The sequence below is a fragment of the Pteropus vampyrus genome, unplaced genomic scaffold (genome assembly GCF_000151845.1).
Source record: "Pteropus vampyrus isolate Shadow unplaced genomic scaffold, Pvam_2.0 Scaffold324, whole genome shotgun sequence".
Taxonomy (NCBI): Eukaryota; Metazoa; Chordata; class Mammalia; order Chiroptera; family Pteropodidae; genus Pteropus; species Pteropus vampyrus.
In genome coordinates, this window is record NW_011889105.1 from 1,246,775 (window position 1) to 1,268,693 (window position 21,919).

Below are 21,919 nucleotides of genomic sequence, written 5' to 3' on the forward strand. Positions count from 1 at the left end.
CGGAACGCCGCCGGGTCGCGCCAGGGCCGGCCCAGCCGGGCGCGCCCCCGACGAGAAAGGGCCAGACCCTGCAGGGGCGCGCGCGGGCCACGCTCTCTGGAGCTCCGCCCCGCCCAACGTGGACTGGAGCCCAGCGCGGCCCACAGCCTGGGTGGACCTGGTTTGGCGACTTCTACCTGGGCCTCCTGCGGTCAGGAAGGGGTGCAGGGGAAGGGGCAATGGGCTTCTAGGTTAGCGAGCTGCGGGGTTGCGGCGGGCTAGTGACAGGCACAGGCTTGGCGATCGCCTCTAAGTGCTTGGGAGGACTCGAACTGGCTCCGGGTGAGTACCTGCCTACCCCGCTGCGCTGAACTTGGTCGCGTCTTACAAGCTGGATTGGGACTCACTCATGCCGCCCAAAACGGGCTGATACATAGCCTGCCAAGGAGTACGCGTGCTCGTGATGGCTTAATGCTTTAAGGTCCCGCAAGAATCCTTAAAATGAAAGTCTGCCTCCAAGAGATCGTACAGGGTGTGGAGAGAAGTCGCCAAGGACAGAGTCAGGTCTCGATCCCCACGGAAGGACAAGGTCTTTCATTCCTCTAGTATTGGGGTTGACGGACTACGGCCCGCCCACCCCTGTTGTTTATTATACAGCCTTCTACCCAAGAACGTTTTTAACATTTTTATATGGCTGAAAATAAATCAAAAGAATATGTTGTGGCATGTGCAAATTGTATTATATAAAGTTCAAATTTCAGTGTCCATAAAATCTTATTGGAACACAGCCATGCTCATTTGTTTATATTGTCTATGGCCGCTTTCACTTCGCAACAGCAATGTCGAACGCTGCTCGCAAAGTGGAAAACATTCCGTCTCTTTACAGAAGTTTGCCGACCCCTGACATAGCAGATTGAATCTCCAGTGGGAGGCAAGGGCGGGAGCATACTGTAAATTCAGCGTTCATAAATTCAAAATAGCACAGTCAACATAAATCAATTGTATGCTTGGGGAAGAAAAAATTAAAAGAAAAAAACTTTTTATATGAGAGTCTACGTAAAATGAAGTTAGAAGTTTATACTAGACGTTAGTGAAAGATCGAGTGATTCCAAGGGAAAGGGGCGTGGTTTGCATATTCAGAAACTTTAGCCTTGGGAGAGCTCTTTTTGGGAGCAAAATTTAAACAATAATAGGAAAAGACTTCCCTTTCACGTTGTGGGGAGGTAATCAAAATATCTATTAAATAAAATAAATGAGTGAGAAGTCCTGAAAACATTTCATTCTGAAAACTATCAGACTGCTCTTTCAATGTATTGAAAAGCAGAACATTCCTTTAGCATGTTATCTTCTACCTTTGAGACCATTTGTATTAGGGACTTGCTATTTTGTTATAATGTGCTAATTCTACACATGCCACCTCTGACCATTTTGCAGTTTAGAATCCAAAATGTACGAAGTTTAGTAGTGAAATAAATGAAATATAATAAACACTAGCTATGAAAAAAAATGATTCAACAACATTTTATTTAGAGTAAAAGAAGTATTAAAATAATTAAAATTACTCATTCTGGTTTGCTCTTGGATTTCGTAGTGTGTTCTCCCCTTATGCAAAAAATTGCACTATTTGGGAGAATAAAATATATAAATATCCAGAGAGATTGGGTGTGGTTACATATTCCTAGTAATTGGATGCCCTGGATTGATAAGGCTAGAAAGTCCAAATGGTTGTATCTCTGGAGACATTCAGTGATTAATAATATGTAGTTTATCAGACTTGTGTTTGCTTAGTGGAGTCTACTGCTGCATATATTTGGAGCCTGGCAATTCTTGATTTTAATATAGTTCTTAAAGAGGACAACAGGCAGTGAAATAAGAGAATGTTTGTGAACATAGACATTGCCAGGCCTGAACTTAGAATTCATCTGAAGCTGCCCCCTGCATCCAACACTATTTCTGAAGTAAATGTCTCTGAGATTGCTACACCCGCTCCCATCCCAGCCACTCATCCTAGCCACAGGTCTTACTTCTGTTTCTTCCAGTTACCCACCCCTCCCACCACATTGTCACCTGTTCTTTGCTTATGGACTGTGCCTAACATTTACCTAAACATTGTCTTGGACAGGCTAAGACTGCTAACTAATATAGAACTGTTTCTATAAAAAATTTTGTTTGACTGTGGGAGTTCCTTCCTGCACCCAAGGGTTTTATAAGTAGGTTCTTGACTCTCCTCACTCCTGTTTTCTGAATTGCTAGACTTTCCACCCAAATAATCCCCTCAAGCCTATTTCCAGTGCCACACTCACTTGTTATTTCCATGCTATGTCACTAATACAGTACCCTCAGGTGTTTGCGCAGATGTGGCAAGAAGCCCAGAGGACCAGTAGTACCTGCCATTTGGTGTGCACAGCAGATAGACACATCAGTAATACATCAATGGAAAGGACGTCAATTATACATGAGAACTTCACCTTTGCTCTTAGTAATAAAGTGCTTTTAGCAGCTTGGAAAGAGGAAAGAGATTAACTTGCTTGGTCTAGTTTCATTTCTGGCTTTTCCGAAACTTATTAGCTGTGACCTTGGGTAATTTTCTGGGCCATTTTCAACTACAAAATGAAGATGTGGACTAAGTGACCTCTAAGGCTGTACTCTGGATTTGAGAGTTTAATGCTCTGACTGAATTATCCAAAAATAAGCAAGGTGGAGGAGAGGAATGACAAAGTTTTATGTTTTTTTTGTTTGGTTGGTTTTTGCCGAGTGAGGACAGCAACCTACTACTATGTACTGCCAACATAATTTCTTAAGCTAGAGGACATTTATCACAAAAAAATAAGAAAGATGCCATCTCATGATAAAGAGCAGTCTTTCTTTTCTCATCACCCAAAAAAGATAGTTGGCACCCTTGCACTGACTTACTAAAAATAAGAATAGGGTAAAATAAAATTTGAAAGCAGAAAAATTACAATGTAAAAACTTATTTTACAATATGTATTTTATGTGATTGTTCCCGTGATACACTTTGGCAATTTGGGTGAAAATATATATTCAAAAATGCAACTCTGGGTGAAACTCAGATATCCAATTTGTTCTGTCATTTTATTTTTTATTACAGTGATTATTGAAGTCTTGTCTTTCTTAGACTTGTTAGTGAAAGTGGAACTAAACTTTAAGCAGTTGCATTTAATTTGGAATGTTCTGGATAAACTGAGAAGAAGCCAAAGAACAAAAGCCCTCTCTCCACCAGGCTCCCTTCCCCACCACTTAGCCCAGGGGAAGAGCCTGGAAACTGGTCAAAGATAAGAATTGGGAGGACTGCTGGCAGCCTCCAGCTCAAGGGGCCACACACCCCAGGCAGGCACACAATTTAGGTCCCTAATCACCCAACTAGAGCAGCTTAATCCAAGACAGCTCTCAGGAACCACTATTCTAAAGTTCCTTCCGGCTGAGCTTCACCTTTTCACTTAAAGAAGTGAAAATGGTCCATTGGACTATACACAAGACTGGTTTGGTAAACCTTAAAGGGCCATGTGTGAAACAGCCTTCCGCCCCCTAGACCAGGGGTCAACTGACAGTCGCCTGTGGCCAAAACCTGGCCCTCTGCAGTAACACCAGGCAATCGATTTCCTGATAGGGAACACTAACTTTGAAATCCAGTTAGTGAAATGTTATCTCAATAAAAAAGGAATTCCATTCTTCTCATTAGTAAATATGTATTACCAAAAAACAAAAAAGTACTCAATTATTATAATGGTTTAACTTTCAGCAAAAAAAAATGGGGAAAACCGGCCAATTCCTGGTGAAAAAAAGCCCCCAAAAAAAACCTGAATTTGCCCCCTGGCCCAAAAAACCTCCAAAAATTAACAACCGGCCCAATTCCCAAAAAAGTGGCCGGCCCGGCCCCAAAACAAAGCCTTCAAGCCGGAAAAAACAACCCAAAAAGGGAATAAACTCTTTTTGCCTATGGACAGCAGTAACTTTCTCCCCATTTCAGCAGGGAAGAGAGAGGAGCTCTGCAGGTTTCCTCCTTCAGGGTAATGGATTTTCTCCTTGAATTGTGCTGGTAAAAGTGGAGTATGAAAGTCTGTAGTGTGCTCTGTGGCCCAGCGACTCTTCCACAGCCTTGAAAACAGACCTTCAGGGTTATACATTTTGCCATGGGTGCCCTTTCTGTTCACATGATTTGAGCTTACAGGCCCTGAGCACACACCATCTGTTGGCACTTAGCAGGAGAGTGTGGCAGAGAGAAGCCAGTACAGTCATACCTCGTTTCATTGCACTTCACAGATGTGCCTTTTAGGAAATGTAGGCAAGACCCACCACCAGCAAAAGGATTACCACTCCCTTTATTGTGTGGTGGTCTGGAACCAAATCCACAATATCTCCGAGGTATGCCTGTATAACGTGAAACTCTTCCACGGAATGTGGAAATTCCAGGGATAGGTAACCCAGAGATCACAGCCAGCTTTCCCCTTCAGCTGGCCCTCTTCATTCAGGGCTCTTTCTTTTACCTCTTTCGACATCTGAATGGTTAGCATTCAATTTTTCTTTTTTAATTTTAGGAGATTTTAGGAAGACACAATTTTCAAAGCTAACTATGAAAACATTTGTCATTGGAATCAGTGGGTGAGTAATTTTGCTACAAACAGCTGGTTAGGACACTCAGGATGTCCAAAGGCTATTTTCATGTGAACAGGGTGGTGTGAGAAGAAGCAGTGAGAGGATTCCTGAGTCCTGGAGAAGAGAGCAGGCCACTATTATATGTAAAACAGTGGAACGCTGGCTACATAAATGCCAAAGTAAATGGGAGAGCTTCTTATAAACAGAGAAACAGGAGAATCAGTAAGGAAAGTTTGCCTACTTTCTCATTTATTTTCTGGAGCTGACACCAGAGACAAGTCCTGATCATGTGCTACTTTCGGTTCAGGATTGTTCCATTCTCCATATGGCTACTCTCCCAGTGTGACATAGGATAAAATCTATTATGTCATTCCTGTTATGCCCATCTTTGGACATATGGAATATGGAACCACCTTACCTGACTGGTGTAATAAGCACAAAAGGACCTCCCGTCTAGCCACAAAGTGGAGAGAGATTAGGGGAAAAGGAGACATCACAGAAGAGATATAAATTCATGATAGGTGGGTTTGTAATAAGCCATTCTTCCAGTTTTCTCCACTGTGCTTTGAAACAAAAATCACAATGACCATATGCAGGTTTATATATTTACACTAAAATGTCCTACTCATATTCTATGTTGCTTGCATATGAACCCTATAAATGTTTCACCATAGACAAAACGTTCCTTTGTTTCCAACACAATAGCTGTATTACCCAGTTCACTTGCCCAGTAGTTACTTACCTTTCTCCTCAATCTCTCCCACTTTATTTCTTATTATTTATTACATTAGATCTACTTATGCCTGTGGTTTTGCCAACGGAAAAAGCATTATCTATTAAACAAATCTTCTTAGATAGTCCATATTGTTTTAAATGTCCTTTTTTCTAAGATTATTTTTAAATGTTTTATGTTTTTTAGTGCATCTTCTGTATTTTCAATTTTATTTCAATTTTGTTTAATTTATCTTTTTTTGGTTCAGTGTGACAAATGGTGGGAAGACCACACTGGCTAAGAATTTGCAGAAACACCTCCCAAACTGCTGTGTCATATCTCAGGATGATTTCTTTAAGGTATCTATAAAACTTCTTAGATCATTTATTTAATACAAAAATTTTGGGTAGTAAAGTTAATTCAATTACATCCAAAAAGCCTTTGCTGAGTGATAAAGCTTTTGTAGTGAAGGTAAACTCAATGTAGTAGTGTGATTTATCCACTGGGTGGCACCATTTATTGGTTCACTCTGATTTTGTTATCATCATCAAAAGCGCTTATTAAAAGTTTATCGCCACTTTTTCTATAATTGTATTATTTCTGCACTGCGCCATTTTGATGGGTACTTTATTATTTTTTCAGCCAGAGTCTGAGATAGAGATAGATGAAAATGGATTTCTGCAGTATGATGGTAAGTAAATGAGCTTGTAAAACATTATGCACTAATGTACTTTTTCTTTCCCAAACCCAAATAACTTTGCCATCTATGAAGACAGTCTCAAAGTGTGTTTAAATACATTACTATACTTTAAACCTGCTTTTGTAAAGGTTGCTGATTTATGTTCAGCTGTTTTTTAAAAAAATGAAATCTTTTCCTCAGTTTTATGTTTAAAACTGAAAATATTGGAATGATACAGATTTTTCTTCTGAAGCTAGGGCAAGGTGGGTTCACTGGTACTCTAGTCATCCTTGCCTGGGGAATACATAACTAACTATACTTCCCTTCCCACCCATCCCCTACCCCCCACCCCACCCTCCAGTCTTACCCGGAGCAAACCTGAAGCACTTATCTTCTGTGCTTTCCTTCTCAGTGACCAAGGTGGTCCTGGGCAGATGTTTGTGTTTGTTTTTGTTTTTGTTTTTGTTTTTAGTTTTTTCACTGCTCAAAAAGAGTAGTAAATATTTTTTAGATGGATTCACCTCACTCCCTTACCCAATCTAACACTGCTTTGAAACCAAAGGATTAAAGTCCATCAGAAAAAGTTTATTTTCCTTTAAAGAATATCATGCTAATAAACTATGTTTAATGGTCTTACCAACTTTTACAGTTAATAAGATGATCACTGAGAGCTTATGCAAACTAGCAACAAACAGTTCTCTTGAAGAGTCATAAAATATGTTCTTTATTTTTAACTCTGATAACCTTGGAGGAAAAATGTTGTATAGTTAGTTCTTACAGACACATGATAGTTTTAAGGGAGGCAGAGTCCTTGACTCGCTGTCTGTTCTTGTGTCTTGAGCTGCACCAGGATATTCTTTTCTTCTCTTACCTTCCTCTAAAGATTAGTTAAGAAGATTATTATATGCAAAGCACATACTCTACCACTGAGCTACATCCCCCAGCCAGGAAGATTATTACAAAGTAAGAGTTAAACAAGGAAAAACTGTTTTCAGAATCGACAATGAGTTATTCCTAATTTAAGAGTTCTTACAAACTGATAAAAAAAAAAAAATCAATATCCCAACTGAAACGTGTAAGGATGTGAATCAGCTATTTACAGAAGCAAAAGATTATTCAATAATGTGCAATAAAAAGTCATCCTCAAAAGCAATCAAAGATTGTAACTTACTTTTTCTCCGACTTACCTAGTAAACAGATTTTTAAAGCAATGATAATTACCTAGTGAGGCCACTAGCTCAACAAAACAAAAACTTCACAGATAGGAGTATAATAAATTGGTACAACCTTTCTAGAAAGGAGATTGAGTGTATGTCCCAAAGACCTTAAATTATTCATGCCATGTGTTCAAGTGTCCAATTCTAGGATTCTAAAGGAAAAATCTGAACTTTTTAGGTAAATGTACAGATTTAAGGTAAGTGAAGGTAATGTCGAAATCTTTATGATAACCACCAAAAAATAGTTTTAAAATGTATAGCTATGAAGTTTCTAAGTAGGTGGAATCATTAAAATATAGTTGATAAGTATAAAATAAGTCAAAAGAAGTAAAAAAGAGAACTTAAAAAAATCAAAAGATGATGGAAAAATAAAAAAGATAGTAAACTGATAGATTTAAATCAAATATATCAGTAGCTACTTTAAGTTAACTGAACTAAAAATACTCCATTGTCATACTGGATTTTTTTTAAGCCAAACTATAGGCTTCTTATAAGAGGTATATTTAAATATTAGGACATAAAAAAGTAGACAATAAAAGGCTAGGAAAAGATAGTATATTGTACAAACACCTACTGAAAGAACACTGGTATAACTATTCTAATATCAAACAAAGAAAACTTTAAGGTAAAAAGTATTACTAGAGATAGATAAATGGATCAATTCAACAGGAAGATAAACAATCTACAATTTGTATGCACCTAATAATGTAACTTCAAAATACATTAAGCAAAAACCGATAATACTAAGAAGAGAAATAGACAAATCTATAATTATTGTGGGAGATTTTAATACAACTTCCTCAATAATTAGTGGAAGGAATGGGCAAAAATTATAAGGGTATAATAGATTTGAACAACACAGCTAACAAAGTTGACTAAAGTAACACATATAGAACATGCTCCCAACAACAGCATAGTACACATTTTTTTTTCTTAAGAACACATGGAACATTAACCAAAATGGAAGGTATATACAAGGGCATAGAACAAGTCCTAATATATTTCAGTGGGTTCAAGTAATACAGAGACATCCTCCAATCACAGAGAACTGAATTAGAAATCAACAACTAAAAAGGAAGTAGAAAAGTCCCAAGTGTTTGGAAAATAATCAGTACCTTTTATTCTGTTTTTTAAAACTTTTTCCTGTAGAAGGTTTTAAACATACAAAGTAGGCAGAAAAGTGTAATAAATTCGCATGAGTTCACCATCCAGCTTTAAATATTGATGAACTCTTATATTTCATCTATGCCCTCACTCACTTTCTCCTTCTAAAGTATTTTGAAGCAAATCCCAGACATCATATTTTATCTGCAGCAGACATTTCAATATATCCCATGAGTCAAAGAATAATTCACAATTATTAGGAAATATTTTTAAGTGAATGATAATGAAAATATATTAAAACTAATGGTATTTCTGGTTCCAGCCAAATGGATTGGCCCCATTCCTTGCTATTACTCCCTCTCACAACTAAAAACCCCGTTGGACTACAGCAAACAAAGGAAGACTCTGAAAGATGAGAAGAGCAGATCGACTAGGGACATCAGGACTTGAAGAATAACATGGTCATGAGTTCCCTGAGTTTTCTTTTTGCCTCATATATTCTGCAAGGGGTGCTGGCGAAGTGTGCAACATGGAACCATCAATAGGTACAGACGAAAAGAAAAGAAAAAAAAGGAAAAAAGAAAAGAAACCTGTTCTCTAGTCAAAGGATCGGAAAAAGGGTAGCCTCGCAGAACAGAAAAATCATTTTGATAATATCCACTGTACTCAAGCCAAACACAAAAGAAGAAGCCATCTTTCATTCATGGTGTTAGCAGAGCCAAGTGGGGAACAACACATCTGGACCCACCAACACTAGCAACATCGGGTAAGTTGGCCCTCCATGTCATCCAAAGGGGTCATATCAGTGGAGCCAAACAGTGAACTCTTATATTTCATCCATGCCCTCACTCAGAGCTTCCACCCCTACCTAGCAACAAAGAGGCAGAATGAGGCAGTGTGAGATGGTGCTAGTTGGCACTCCACACTTTCCTCACCCAGATAGTGTCACCTACTACCAGCAGGACTCAGTGGAGAGCTGAATTTCTCCCGTCACTGAGCAGCATTGAAGCCACACCAGCACTAAGCTCTCCTCCTTTTCTTCCCATAACAAACCCCATTCAGTATCTGAACCTGGACCTGCACACTCTACCTAAACAGGGTGACTGCCAACAAGAAAGATTAAATAGGATTTAGAGCCTCACAACATAATGCCCAAAATTTCCAGGACAAGACTGAAAATCACTTGTCATATCAAGAACCAGAAACTCTAAACTCTAAGGATAGACAATCAGTAGACACTAACTCCAGGATGACACTTAAGTTGGAATGACCTGACGAGAATTTTCAAGCAGTGTTCATTAAAAGGCTTCAGCGAGCAATTGTAAATATTTTTGAGTCAAGTGAAAAATTAGAAAGCTTCAGTAAAGAAATAGAAACTTTATAACTGAAAACATACAATAACTGAAATTTTAAAACTCACTGGATGAGCTCAACAGAATAAATATGACAGAGGAAAGAATCAGTGAACTTCAATACAGAACAGTAGAAATTACTCAATCTGAACCACAGAGAGAAAATAGACTGAAAAGAAATTAACAGAAATGAAGGACAATAACAAAAGATCTAACATATCATTGGAGTCTCAGAAGAAGAGAAAGAGTGTGGTGCTGAAAAAGTATTTAAAGAAGTAATGCTGTAAAACATCTCAAATTTGGCATAGGACATAAACCTACAGATGCAAGAATCTGAATAGTCCCCAAACAAGTTAAACAAGACTGATCAAGAAAAAAATAGGGAAGGCTCATATTACAAATATCAAAAAAAAAGATAATAACATTACACATCCTACAGACATTAAAAAGATAAGACGTTATTATAAACAATTTATGCAAGTAAATTAGAAAACAAATGAAATTGACAATTTCCCAGAAAAATGCAATTTACCAAGAGTAACACCAGAACGAAGAGAAAATCCTGATAGCCCTTTATCTATGAAATAAATTAATCCATACTTTTAAAAACTTTCACTTAAAAACCTCTAAGCCCAGATGACTCAATTCAGTGGTTCTAGAGTGGGGCTCATAATTTGCATTTCTGGTATGTTCCCAGGTGATGCTGGTGCTGCTTGTCTAGGTACCACACTTTGAGAATCACTGTTATAGGTTACTTTTCTAGAGTTGTATGCTCAAGAAGTATGTACATTTTAGAGTTTGAAAATGACATTTGTATCCTTTGTAAAAATTTTTAATGATTTTTTTATTTATATGTAAGAGCTCTTTATATATTAGCTCTTTGCCAGATATATTGCAGATATTTTCCTCAGTATGTTATATATCTTTCAAACTAATTTATTAGTATTTTGTCATCCAAAAATGTTAAACTTTTATGTAGTCAGGAGGAATAGAAGTTATAAATAAAGCAAGATTAACTATGAGTTTATGTTTATCAAAGCTGGCAACGGGGACATAGGAGTTCATTGTACTCTACTCTCTACTTTCGTATATGTTTGAAATTTTGAAATTTCCCATAATAAAAATATTTCAAACATACCAATTGATCAGTATTAGAGTTTAAATTTATCTATAAGATTTGTTATTAGATATTTTGAAAGGTAAACCATGTTACACATTTATAGAGCCCATCATAAAAAGTTACACCATAAAACTTTTGTTTTATTGATTTCATATTTTTGTATGTTTGTTTGCAGTGCTTGAAGCTCTTAACATGGAAAAAATGATGTCGACTATTTCTTCCTGGATAGAAAGCCCAAGTCACTCTCCAGTATCAACAGACCAGGGAAATGCTGAGGAAATTCCCATATTAATCATTGAAGGTTTCCTTCTTTTTAACTATAAGTAAGCATCCCCACTCTAATATTGACTCTGAATTATTGGGGAGAAAAGCTTTGTGAACTAAATATGCTGTTATTTTAGGCCCCTTGACACTATATGGAATAGAAGCTACTTTCTGACCATTCCGTATGAAGAATGTAAGAAGAGGAGGAGGTGAGTTTTGGAATTGCCTTTGTGGATTATAATTCAAAAGACAAAATTTATGAAAAACAAGGAAAGCAACATTATTAAGCAATGTGTATATGTCATTTTTCAAACAAGAAAAACCTCAACTCTTTTATACAGTAAGCAGAACCTTTTTCCATAAACAATCATCCGCATGGAGTAATGTAAACTACTTTTCTAAGGAAAGGCTTTTATACCAGCATTTGGCTCATTTCTTCTAAATCTTCAAATGAAGCAATTCTATGTTGATTGTGATTTTAAATTAGTTGGCCTATATTATGTTACAGCCACAAAGAACACCAATTAGTTTAAAGCTTAATCCAACATATCAGTAGTTCTATCATTATTTATATTGATATTTGTCTCTTAATTCTTTTATAAAGCACCGCAGAGGGAAAGATAATTATGAATAATAGTCAGTGAGTTACAAAGTTAATTCTTGTGTCAGCGAACTAATTCCATTTTATTGTCTTTATAACTAGCATTGAGTCTAAAAGGTATAGTCTTAATCCTATTTAGATTCAATCTGAGTGATTTTCGCATTATCTTGATCATTATTATTTTACTTTATCAACATGTTTTTATCAACATAAAGTTTTCTATGTGTTTTGATAGTACAAGGGTCTACAAGCCTCCAGACCCCCCAGGGTACTTTGATGGCCATGTGTGGCCCATGTACCTAAAGCACAGACGAGAAATGGAGGACATCACATCGGAAATTGGTAAGTGCATTTTCTCCCTCCACAGAAAGCCTTGTACTTGTCATTGCCCCAAAGTACACAAAAGAGAGGGCTTTAGGAGGCATTTTCCTCATGTATCACATTATAAAGGGACATTTTAAGCCAGGACACTCTAGGTTCTCTCTCTTCCACAACTGCTCTCCTGGTTTCTCTTTCTTTCCTTATGGCTCTTGTCAAAAGTTCATCAACTTCTAGGTAGTCATTTATTCAATAAATGTTGATTGAATGCTTTTCATGTACAAGATACTGCCCTGGTGATATCAAGAGAAATAAGGCAGACCCAGTGTTTACTCTTATGAGCCAACATTTTATTAGGGAAACAGAATTTAACACACTAGCTGCATGAGCACGTCCTTCCTAGATGTCTTAGTACAGTGACACTGAGCACCTGCGGGGGGACTGCCTGAGTCCCAGTGATCAGGAATGGCTTCCTTGAAGCCACATTTAAACCACATTCTGACAGGCTGAACTGGAAAAAGGGCAGAGGATTGAAGGGATGGAAGATCACCTCAGAGAGTGGGTATGGTACATGAAAATACCAGGAGATAGGTAGGAATGATCATTACTTGAAAGAAGGTTGGTATATTTGTGGTAGAGAAAACCAAGGACAAGAGGTCATGCTGGTAATACAGGAAAGGTCCAAAGTCTGCAAGGCCATAGGCCAGTTAAAAACTGTGTCATTATCCCAAGAGAAGTGGGAAGCCTTCTACAGAGAGTCTTTGAACAAGGCCATGATAGATGTCAGATTCTTGTTTTAGTAAGATTCCTCTGGCTATGTGGAGGGTGGATGTAGAAGGTGTGATATTGGATGTACTCTACAGAACTGGGTGATGGCATAATTATGGAGGAGGCGGGAAACTGAGTTATCAAGAACAAGGTCTTGAGAACTGGCAGGTGCTATTTCAGAGAACAGGAAAAAAGCAAAGGAGTTGTAGGTTCATAAGGGAGGAATGAAAGTTTATTTTGTACATAATGAGGTCAAGATGTCTGAGAGACATAAAGCAGCTATTTAACCATGTAGATATATGGAACCAGGCTGAGAACAGACCACTGTTATACAAAGCTCAACACAGAGAAAATACAGGAGGCTGGAGAGAGAAGGCCATTCGATGGGGCAGAGGAATCAGAACTGAAGTGTACTTTTCAAAGTAAAGGGTCATGAAGCTCATAACCTCCAGGGTGGCTATGTCAGGGCTGTGCAGAAGGTACATAGGGCTTCCTCACTGTCTAGAGGCCATTATGATCTCTTCTTCAGTCAAGTTCAACTCCACTTCCCCATCGCCAAAGCTGCTACTTAGGTTCTGGCCGCACCACTTCCAGTTTGGACCATGGTTGCAGGGATATCTTCATCTTACTGCCCCTCTCTTACCTAAATTGCAAACCTAACCATGCCTCTGCCTTACTATATACCTTTAAAGAATTGAGACAAAACCCGCACAGCCAGACATTAAGGTTTTAAAACAAAGCCATGTCCTTGCTCTATAACCTCATCTCTACACTGTTCCTGCCCTGCGTTCTAGGCTTTCCAAACTGTACATCTTTTTTTTAACAGGTAAAATTCTCTCCTACCTCCCTACCGCTGCAGTTTTCTGACTAGAAGATATTTTCCTTCCTTTAACATATGTAACTTCTACTTTTTCTCCAAATCCAACTATGCCAGTTTTATTAAAAATCTTTTGGGCCTGGAGAATTTTGTTTCAGTACATATATAGCAGTTCCCAGACCCCTGAATGGTTTAAGAAGCTTCACAGATAATCTTGATGCATAAGTAAGTTGGAGAACTACTCCCTTGAATGATTCTTTTGGAGAGACACTTCTTCAATCTTCCTAAAGTCCCATATTTAAAATGCCACTTAATTCTCTTTTTCTTTCTTTTTTTAAAAAAATAATTATCATATCAGCTAGTGTTCATTTCTCTGTAATAAACCAAAATTTTTCACCTGTTGTTTCTGGCTATAATCTATTTCTGTCTTTAATGGCTATTAATTTCTTTTTATGTTATGGTCCTGGGTTCTTTGGTTAAACTTATTGATATTTTCAAGAGATACCAACTGCAAAAGTAGGCACCTTGTATTAATAAGCTTGTTAGCATTCAAATTGCTTTCTTTTTTCCTTTTCAGTTTACCTAGATGGAACAAAATCTGAAGAGGAACTGTTTTCACAAGTGTATGAAGATCTAAGACAAGAACTAGCAAAGCGAAAATATTAAGTATTGTCCTATCGAAGTGGATGGTGAAAGAACAGCTAGAAATATAGTTCATTACATACCCAAAAGTAGCATACCAGAATGCTAATGTAGAATTGTATCCATTCATTCATTGCTTTGAAGATAATTCAGAATCAGAAACTCGGAATAGGTTTGGAGACTTGATTACTTTTTTAAGGGTGAAAATATTCACCCTTTGTTATATCTCTTAATGATAATTATGTTTTTTAGTTTAAATATTTTAGTATATGGCTGTTACTTCAATGAGGCTGAAATTACCCTTGGGCCTAATGAAGTTAAAATGCTAGTAGTCTTGTTTTAATATGTCTAGAGCTCCTCCTCCTTTATTCCTCTTAAAGATTTTCTATGAATTTCTTATTTCCCAAATTCCTCAAAAGTAAACAGAAGATTTAAAACATTATTTATTATTTCTTTAAGGTTTTCATATTAGATGATACATTTTTAAAGTGATGGAAATCCCTCTAACTCTGGCTTAAGCAGAAAGAAAGTACAGGGCAGCAGTCACTGACAAAAATCATGTCTGTTGGAAGCACCATCCTTCTGTGTCCAGCAGCCCCACTGGAAAAAGACAGTTTATCCTTTTTCAAGATTCTCCATGAGTTGATAAATGTTGAAGCTGGGTATTGTGTACAAGGGGTTTATATATTATTATTACTATTTTTTCATATGTTTAAATTTTTTTATTTTAAACAGTTTTTTAAAAAGTGGTTTTTCATTTTAGGCCAACCGAAAAGTCCCAGGGAAGACTTTGATTGGTCCTTCTTGGGTCACATGACTTTTGCTAAACCAGTCGTTAGGGACAGGGAGATGATATACTCAGACTGGGTAGGAGTGGATTTTATTTTGATCTTGTAATTAATTGAATACATCTCCTAAGCCCTCCTGACTTAAGGGGAGAAATTCTCCAAAGGGAAAGCAGGGAACAAGGTAGAAACCAGGACATGAAGGATGACTGAAAGAATAAAACTATAGATCTAACTGCTGTTATATTTGAATTAAAAGGGTTTTCATGGCTAACACATGCAAAATGCAATAATCAACTGATTCAAGAGAAGATAGTATAAGTCACTCCAGCACTGAAGAATATTAAATGTATTTTTGGTGTGACACAACTGCCCTAGCCCCAACATCATCATCTCTCAATAAAAATTAGATTACCTATATCCTCAGAATATTCCTATCTGACTAGGGAACTGAGCACAGCCAGGCAGCCCATTGATGCTACATACTCCTAATTTCAGGATCAGCCCTTCATGTGAACATGAACCCATTTGAAGAAATTTCAAGACCATTTTTAAACTTCTTCTTAAAGGAACTTATTATCCTTGCCAGATATGCTGCCCACTCCTGCCATCTGTTACTCTGATGAAAAACAGACCCACAGTGAAGCTCAGGGCACCAGCATGAGTGAATAGAGAGAGTGAAGGGGGAAGGGAGGGGCTCAGCTTTCATATATGATAGCACTCAAGCCAGATCCACTTTTATAGGAGTTATAGGCTCCTTTCTGGCCCTAATGAGATACTTCCAAGGGTGTTTCAGCTATTGTACACCTAGACTTTTCCATTTTCTCGATAATGGCCAGTGCTCATGTCCAATTCTCCTTTAGTGATTAAGTCATATACTGGAAGTTGACATTATGATCTCCTTGGTGATATGAAAGGATCCTTGATCATGTAGCTCAGGCAAATTGCACCTAGTTCTGTACCAAATTCCAGCTTCGGCCATCTGGTCCAAGCCCAAGAATAGCTGGCATGTTTTGACAGGCGTGGAAAACCCACAAAGGTACATGTCCATGTGTGTGACACCTTCCTCTTTCCTTGCCTATATCCTAGAGGCTTATAAGGAAATATTCAACTATACCTTTTAAGGCTATCTTGCTTGTGTTCTAGATATTGGATAAAGTTTAAAAAATATGTATGTAACATATGTTAGAAGAGACATAAAATCCAAAACAGATCAGCTTTTCCTACTTCCACGATCTGTGTTATTTTTTTTTTTTCCAGTTGCATAAATAAGTCACTGGGTTATATTATTCCACTATTTTTCACATTTCTTCCAACCACAATGCCCTGGCAAAGCCAGCCTGGAAGGATCCTCAGCGTGGCCCAGTTTAACCCTCAGTTTGGGAATGAGGTAGTACAGAAGCCTTTCAGAGGTTTCAGTTGACTACTCTTCAGGCTTCTCATAACATATCATAAAACTGCTTAACTAATTTTTCACTCTAAGCACATAAAATCCTCATTTTGAAAAAGTAATAATAAAAGGGAAACAACAAAGATTGCATTTAATTATTAATGAAACAATAAATGACTTAGGAAAGTAAGGATATGAAGTTATGTGTTTAATCAATCCTTATTTAAATCCAGATTTTGAGGCAAAATTGAATCATTCCCTATTCTCACTATAACAAGGCAGTCTAGCCACCAGCAACATTCAAACTTTCTTTTAAAATGTTTATTTTCATCTCATTATAAAAGTACCTTAATTACAAAAACTTTTAATGAAGAAAAAAAAATCACCTATATTTTCAGCAATCAGCAATGTTAACATTTTAATGAGTATGCATTCAATGTTTTTACCATTCACATCGGTCTCTTTTTATATAGTTACATACTTTACATGGTTAACTGCCATACTTCTTTCTTTCTTAAAATTAATATCTAAGAAGCTTAACAGTGTTCATCGTATAATGAAACTGGATAAAACTAAATAGCTCTCCCAGTTAAAGAACTGAAGGCTGAGTTCTGTTTTGCTCATTGAAAGCAATTTATAAGACTTGACAGAGACATCTTAGTGCAGGAAATGCCACATATCTAGTTTCAAGTCATAGGAATAAGAAATTACAAAATAAAACTTTAATCAAATGTTTGTATTTTTCTTTTTGGCATTTTTCTATATTGAATTTGTGAAAATGTGATTTCCAATTATAAAGTAATAGTATAATTACCTAGTATAATAGTCCAAATTGACATAAGATTATTGAGTCATTTCCCATTTGTTGGATATTTAGTATGGGTATAGTTTTTCACATTAGCAAATAACATGCTATAAAAATATCTGCACATATTTCTGGTTTTCTTCTTGAATTAAGTTTTCAAAAGTAGCACTTGCTTGGTCAAAGAGTATAATCATTTTTACATTTTACATACTTAAAGATTAAATACTGTACTAGAAAATGCGTTTCTCCAACATGAGCTGTGTAATAAGAATATAGTAGGTTTATCGTTGGATTTCTAAGCCAAAGTCACTTAGCAGTCAGCTAGGCTTCCTTGATTTAAGAAAAAAAATATTAAAGTAACAACACTTCTTTTCCCAAATCAAGGATAACACTCTAAAACAAGAATTCTACTGCAGCCTTTGTAATATTCTAGTTCTCAAACTATTTCATTCCTTGAAATCAAGGATTATTATACCAATTTTAAACGATATTAGATATCTGATATCTTAAGTTAGGCTTAAATTTAATGCAAGGATTAAGAGAATGAGACTTGGACTCTATTTAGTTCTTTATGGAAAACCAGCATTTCTGGCTACAGAATACCTGTAATCTTAACATCATTAGGATACTATTGTTAATGTGAAGGTTTAATAAAACGAGAACTGGAATTCTCCATTAATTTATTTGCTATTATATTTATTCTCAAGGTCTGCAAGGAACAGCATTAAGATGGAATCCACTAAATCCTTCCTGAATTAGGAAACTCAAAAGAATTAGGAATTAGGAAACTCAAAAGAACGTATTCAACCTTAACCAAGATATAATACGTACTTTGGTACAATGACAGTTGTTTGTTCTATCACACGTGCTTTTCCCAAGTAAATAGTTATCCATGACAGTGTGTGGGAATTTACCTTAATGACTTGTTCTCAATCCCAGAAGTGTACAGATATAACAATGTAAGTCAGTTCTTCTAGACTAATGATTGTCAAATTTTCCTGAATGGGAACGTTTTATATAACATTACAGTGTGCATGTAATCTATTATGTGTGTGTTTGTGTATATGTGCCTATGTGTATGTGACTGTGTGTGTATGTGTCTGTATGTACATATATATATGTGTGTGTGTATACACACACATGTTAAGCATCATAAAACATTTACCTTATATACAATGTACTCTGGTATTTTTCTATTTTTAATATTTTTTAAATATCTGTTTACCATCCCATACCAATGCCCATTTTCTGCAAATAATGGCATTACCAGGAGTAGCGGGCACATAAAATAAATCAACAGTTCCTTATAGTATCCTTCATGGGAGTGTTATGTCATTGTTAATTCCGTTATTGTTTTTTGCACGTATCTAAAAACCACTGAATCATTGTGTCACTTACATTGAGACGTTATAAACAGGGTTTTTTCCTGTGTTTTATTTTGTTTTTGTCAAACCAATAGTCTAAAGTCACAGAAATAAGTTACAGTTACTTCAGTGACATGTTATACAAGAGACCTTCATTGAAAAATACAAACAGAAAATCTGAATTGTATGATTATTTGAGGTCTCTGTCCGTGCTGGAACTTATATTATCTACTGTACTGATCAACTTTTTGTTTATAAATAGTGAACAGATTTCTCACAACCCTCTTTATTCTTACAAATATAAAATATATTCTAACATTAACTTTAAACGTTCTCTGCAGACTCATTTAATCACCATTCATTTCTATATTTCTAACTAGCTTGCACTCAGTGATGATTGGGGGTTATTTGGTCACACATTCTACAAAATAAACACAATCTATGAAAAACAAACAAAACAACCTGGGCTCTAATTACAATTCATTATTTAATAGCTATATGACTTTGATCAAGCAAATTAGAGTCTTATTTTCTCATTTTAAGATGAGGATATCAACATTACTTATTAAGGTGTAGTATACAGTAAGGATCAAGTTCAAAATCCTTAATAGGGCCTCCAAGGCATCCCCTGATCTAGTCTCTGCATAGCTCTCTACCCTCATTTCCCATCATTCAGGGAGACCTTCTTGCCTCGCAGCTGACAAACATGCTGCTCCCAATGCTTAGAGCAAACTCCTGCAACCCTTACCTTCAACCAGCTTGCTGACTCCTATTCCTTCAGATTGCCCCAAAAATCCCACTTCAGGGAGGCCTTCCTGATCCAACCCCCCCCCACCCCCCGCAACATAGGTGCTCTTAAAGACTTCCTACTTATTCCTCAAAGTACTAATTATAATTGTAATTATACAGCCACTTACAGAATCACTCATTTAGTGGTTGTCCCTCCATCTAGACTTCGAGCTCGATAAACATTTCTACTAACTAGCACAGTGTCTGCCACATGTACTTTTTATAAATTACTGTATCAGGACTGAGTTCACAAGCGACCAATATATTACTTAACTGATAGTACCTTAAACTCATTGCGGTTTATTTCTTTTACATAACAGAAAAATACAAGCCAGAGTCCAGGGTTTGTGCATAGAGTTGCCAGATTTACTGAAAAATCTGGAGGACACACAGTTAAATTTGAAATTCAGGTAAACTATAAATTAGTATAAGTCCCAAATATTACATACCTAAGACTTGCTGTTTTTCTGAAATTCAAATTCAATTGGGTGTCTTGTATTTTATCTGGGACCTTTAACCACAACTCAGAAGTGTCATGAAAAAGCCAGGGTCTTTCATGCTTGGCATGTGGACCTATCACCAGGAGGTCACAAGAAGGCAATGGTAGCTCCCGAATAGCTATCAGCTATCAAGGTGGGAAGACAGGTGTAGGGAAGCACAGACAGCCACATGACATCCCAAATCACCCAACAGTGTCTCCAACAGACTTCCCTATATGTTTCTGGGCCAAGAGCTGACTCGCATAACCACTTTTTACTGCAAGGGAGGCTGAGAAGAGGATGTCATGATATATTTGGACCAATTATAATTCATTGCCTGGGATGTTGCCACGGGAACGAAATCAAGCCTTTTCTAGCAAAGAGGAGGAGTAAATAGGTAAGGAGAAGGAAGTTTTGGACATGATTTTATCAACCTTGGGATGCTGCAAATTCAAATTACTGTTATCAAAACTAGGATTTTTTTTTAGAATAAACATCCATATATGATTTTTCAAACTTGGTTTCCAAGAATTCCTGAAATATCTTCTCTCTCATATAGAGAGGGATGTCCCTGCTGATTGAGAATTTTACGCTTTACTTCTCCCCATTTCAGCATGTGAAAATAGGTCAGAGAAAGACTATCTTGAAGAGAAAACCTTAACAGACATTAAAAATGGAAATATTCAAACCATTTATTTCTTTTAGGAAGAAAGAAATATCTTTTTGCTTACTACTATCAGTGAAAAATAAATCAAGAATTTGAAATAAAGAATGCCAGTGCCTTATTTCTAGATGCGCGGTTTCAAGCGAATTACTCTTATCAACGTAGATAATGATATATTGTATCTTTCAAAAGGCACATATTCTATTGATAGAGAAAATCTGCTGAAGTCTTCACTTTCTGTGCACAAATAACCTCAATCCCTTTAGACTAACTTTGCTGTTGGAAAGCTTCATTCTGCTTAGAATTAAACAGGAAGGAGTTTATAAGAGGACCTCATGCAGGGAGACTGTTATGCTAAAAGGTGAGATGCAAGACTGGATTATCATTTAAGGATATGCTTGTGGTAGAACATAGAATCATAAACTGTTGGAGCAACATCAACTGGTCTAATGCTGTATACTTCAGTATGGAAATTAAAACCAGAGCTGGTGATCTGTTCGACCTTATGTGAGTGATGGGACCAGGCCACAATCCCTCACCACTTAAACACTACACTACACTACACTACACTACACTACACTACACTACACTACACTACACTACACTACACTACACACACACACACACACACACACACACACACACACACACACACACACACTTTTAATTTTAAAGCAAAGAATAGGAGAAAAATCACCTGCTAGAATACATCATCTCTCCCTCTCTCCTTTGAAGAGAACACATTGAGGAGCCTGAAAAGACAAGGGCTATATCAGGGGAAAAAAATGAAGCTTTTTGTTTTGAACTATTGGAGCCTACTCAAGGAGGCAAGCCAATTCATGAGGTCGTCCATGGGGTAAGAAGCAGTGGTGAGCTAATGTGAGCTCCATGCTGTGCCGATCTTAGGTTTGTGGCTCCAGCTGTTCTTTCAAGACTCCATCCACGGTGGAGAGTTAGGGAAAAACAAGTGTATGATTTTATTAATTCTCAGCTCCAAATTCTTCATTTTACCTCACCTGTAAAAACGAATCTGAGCCCTTTAAATATTTTTCCTTTGCCAAGTGGAACGATGTTAAGCTTTGTCAACAGAGGGCGCTGGAGAGACATTGAAGCGGGAAAGAATTTTGCTGCTTGGCTCCTGCGGGTCCACAATTGTAGCAGAGTTCCTCTGGTGAGACACCTCCCCATGAGTGGCTTTCCTATAGCACCCTAGGGTGGGGACGGGTTCCAAAAATTCCAGAGGATGGATTTCCAGCTAGTTTGGCTGGCGTGGCACCACAGCTACTTCCCAACCATTCAGTGAGCCATGGCAGTGCCTTCTCCAACAAGCTCTGGCTCTCATTACTCGTTCATCTCTTTCTTGGGTGTTTTATCTCAGTCATAGGAGAAGCAGCTATTCCTTAAGAGTTCTCTTTATTTCTTAGCCAATCCTTTGTGTGTATTCTATTTAAATAAT

General features: G+C 37.1%; 1 protein-coding gene across 3 annotated transcripts; it reads left to right on the forward strand.

Annotated features, from left to right (window-relative positions):
- Positions 1 to 44: 44 nt before the first annotated feature.
- On the forward strand, positions 45 to 18,860 carry NMRK1 (nicotinamide riboside kinase 1). Of its 3 annotated transcripts, none has more exons than XM_023521940.1 (9): positions 45 to 321; positions 4,536 to 4,599; positions 5,574 to 5,664; positions 5,948 to 5,996; positions 10,953 to 11,100; positions 11,179 to 11,250; positions 11,878 to 11,984; positions 14,123 to 14,168; positions 17,875 to 18,860. In XM_023521940.1, exons 2-9 carry the CDS (start codon positions 4,571 to 4,573, stop codon positions 17,924 to 17,926), a joined length of 594 nt encoding a protein of 197 aa, XP_023377708.1. In that variant the 5' UTR covers positions 45 to 321; positions 4,536 to 4,570; the 3' UTR covers positions 17,927 to 18,860. The 3 variants fall into 3 exon arrangements, with proteins under 3 accessions (XP_023377708.1, XP_011376199.1, XP_011376198.1); XM_011377897.2 differs by having other exon boundaries at positions 51 to 321; positions 14,123 to 14,207; XM_011377896.2 differs by lacking the exon at positions 17,875 to 18,860 and having other exon boundaries at positions 55 to 321; positions 14,123 to 17,846.
- Positions 18,861 to 21,919: the final 3,059 nt, after the last annotated feature.

Bases quoted from the DNA above. Each gene is read 5' to 3' on its own strand.
- NMRK1 (XM_023521940.1), top strand. From the start codon at position 4,571: ATGAAAACATTTGTCATTGGAATCAGTGG. The intron at 5,997-10,952 runs GTAAGTAAATGA...GTTTGTTTGCAG, and splicing joins TGGATTTCTGCAGTATGATG to TGCTTGAAGCTCTTAACATG. The intron at 11,101-11,178 runs GTAAGCATCCCC...CTGTTATTTTAG, and splicing joins TTCCTTCTTTTTAACTATAA to GCCCCTTGACACTATATGGA.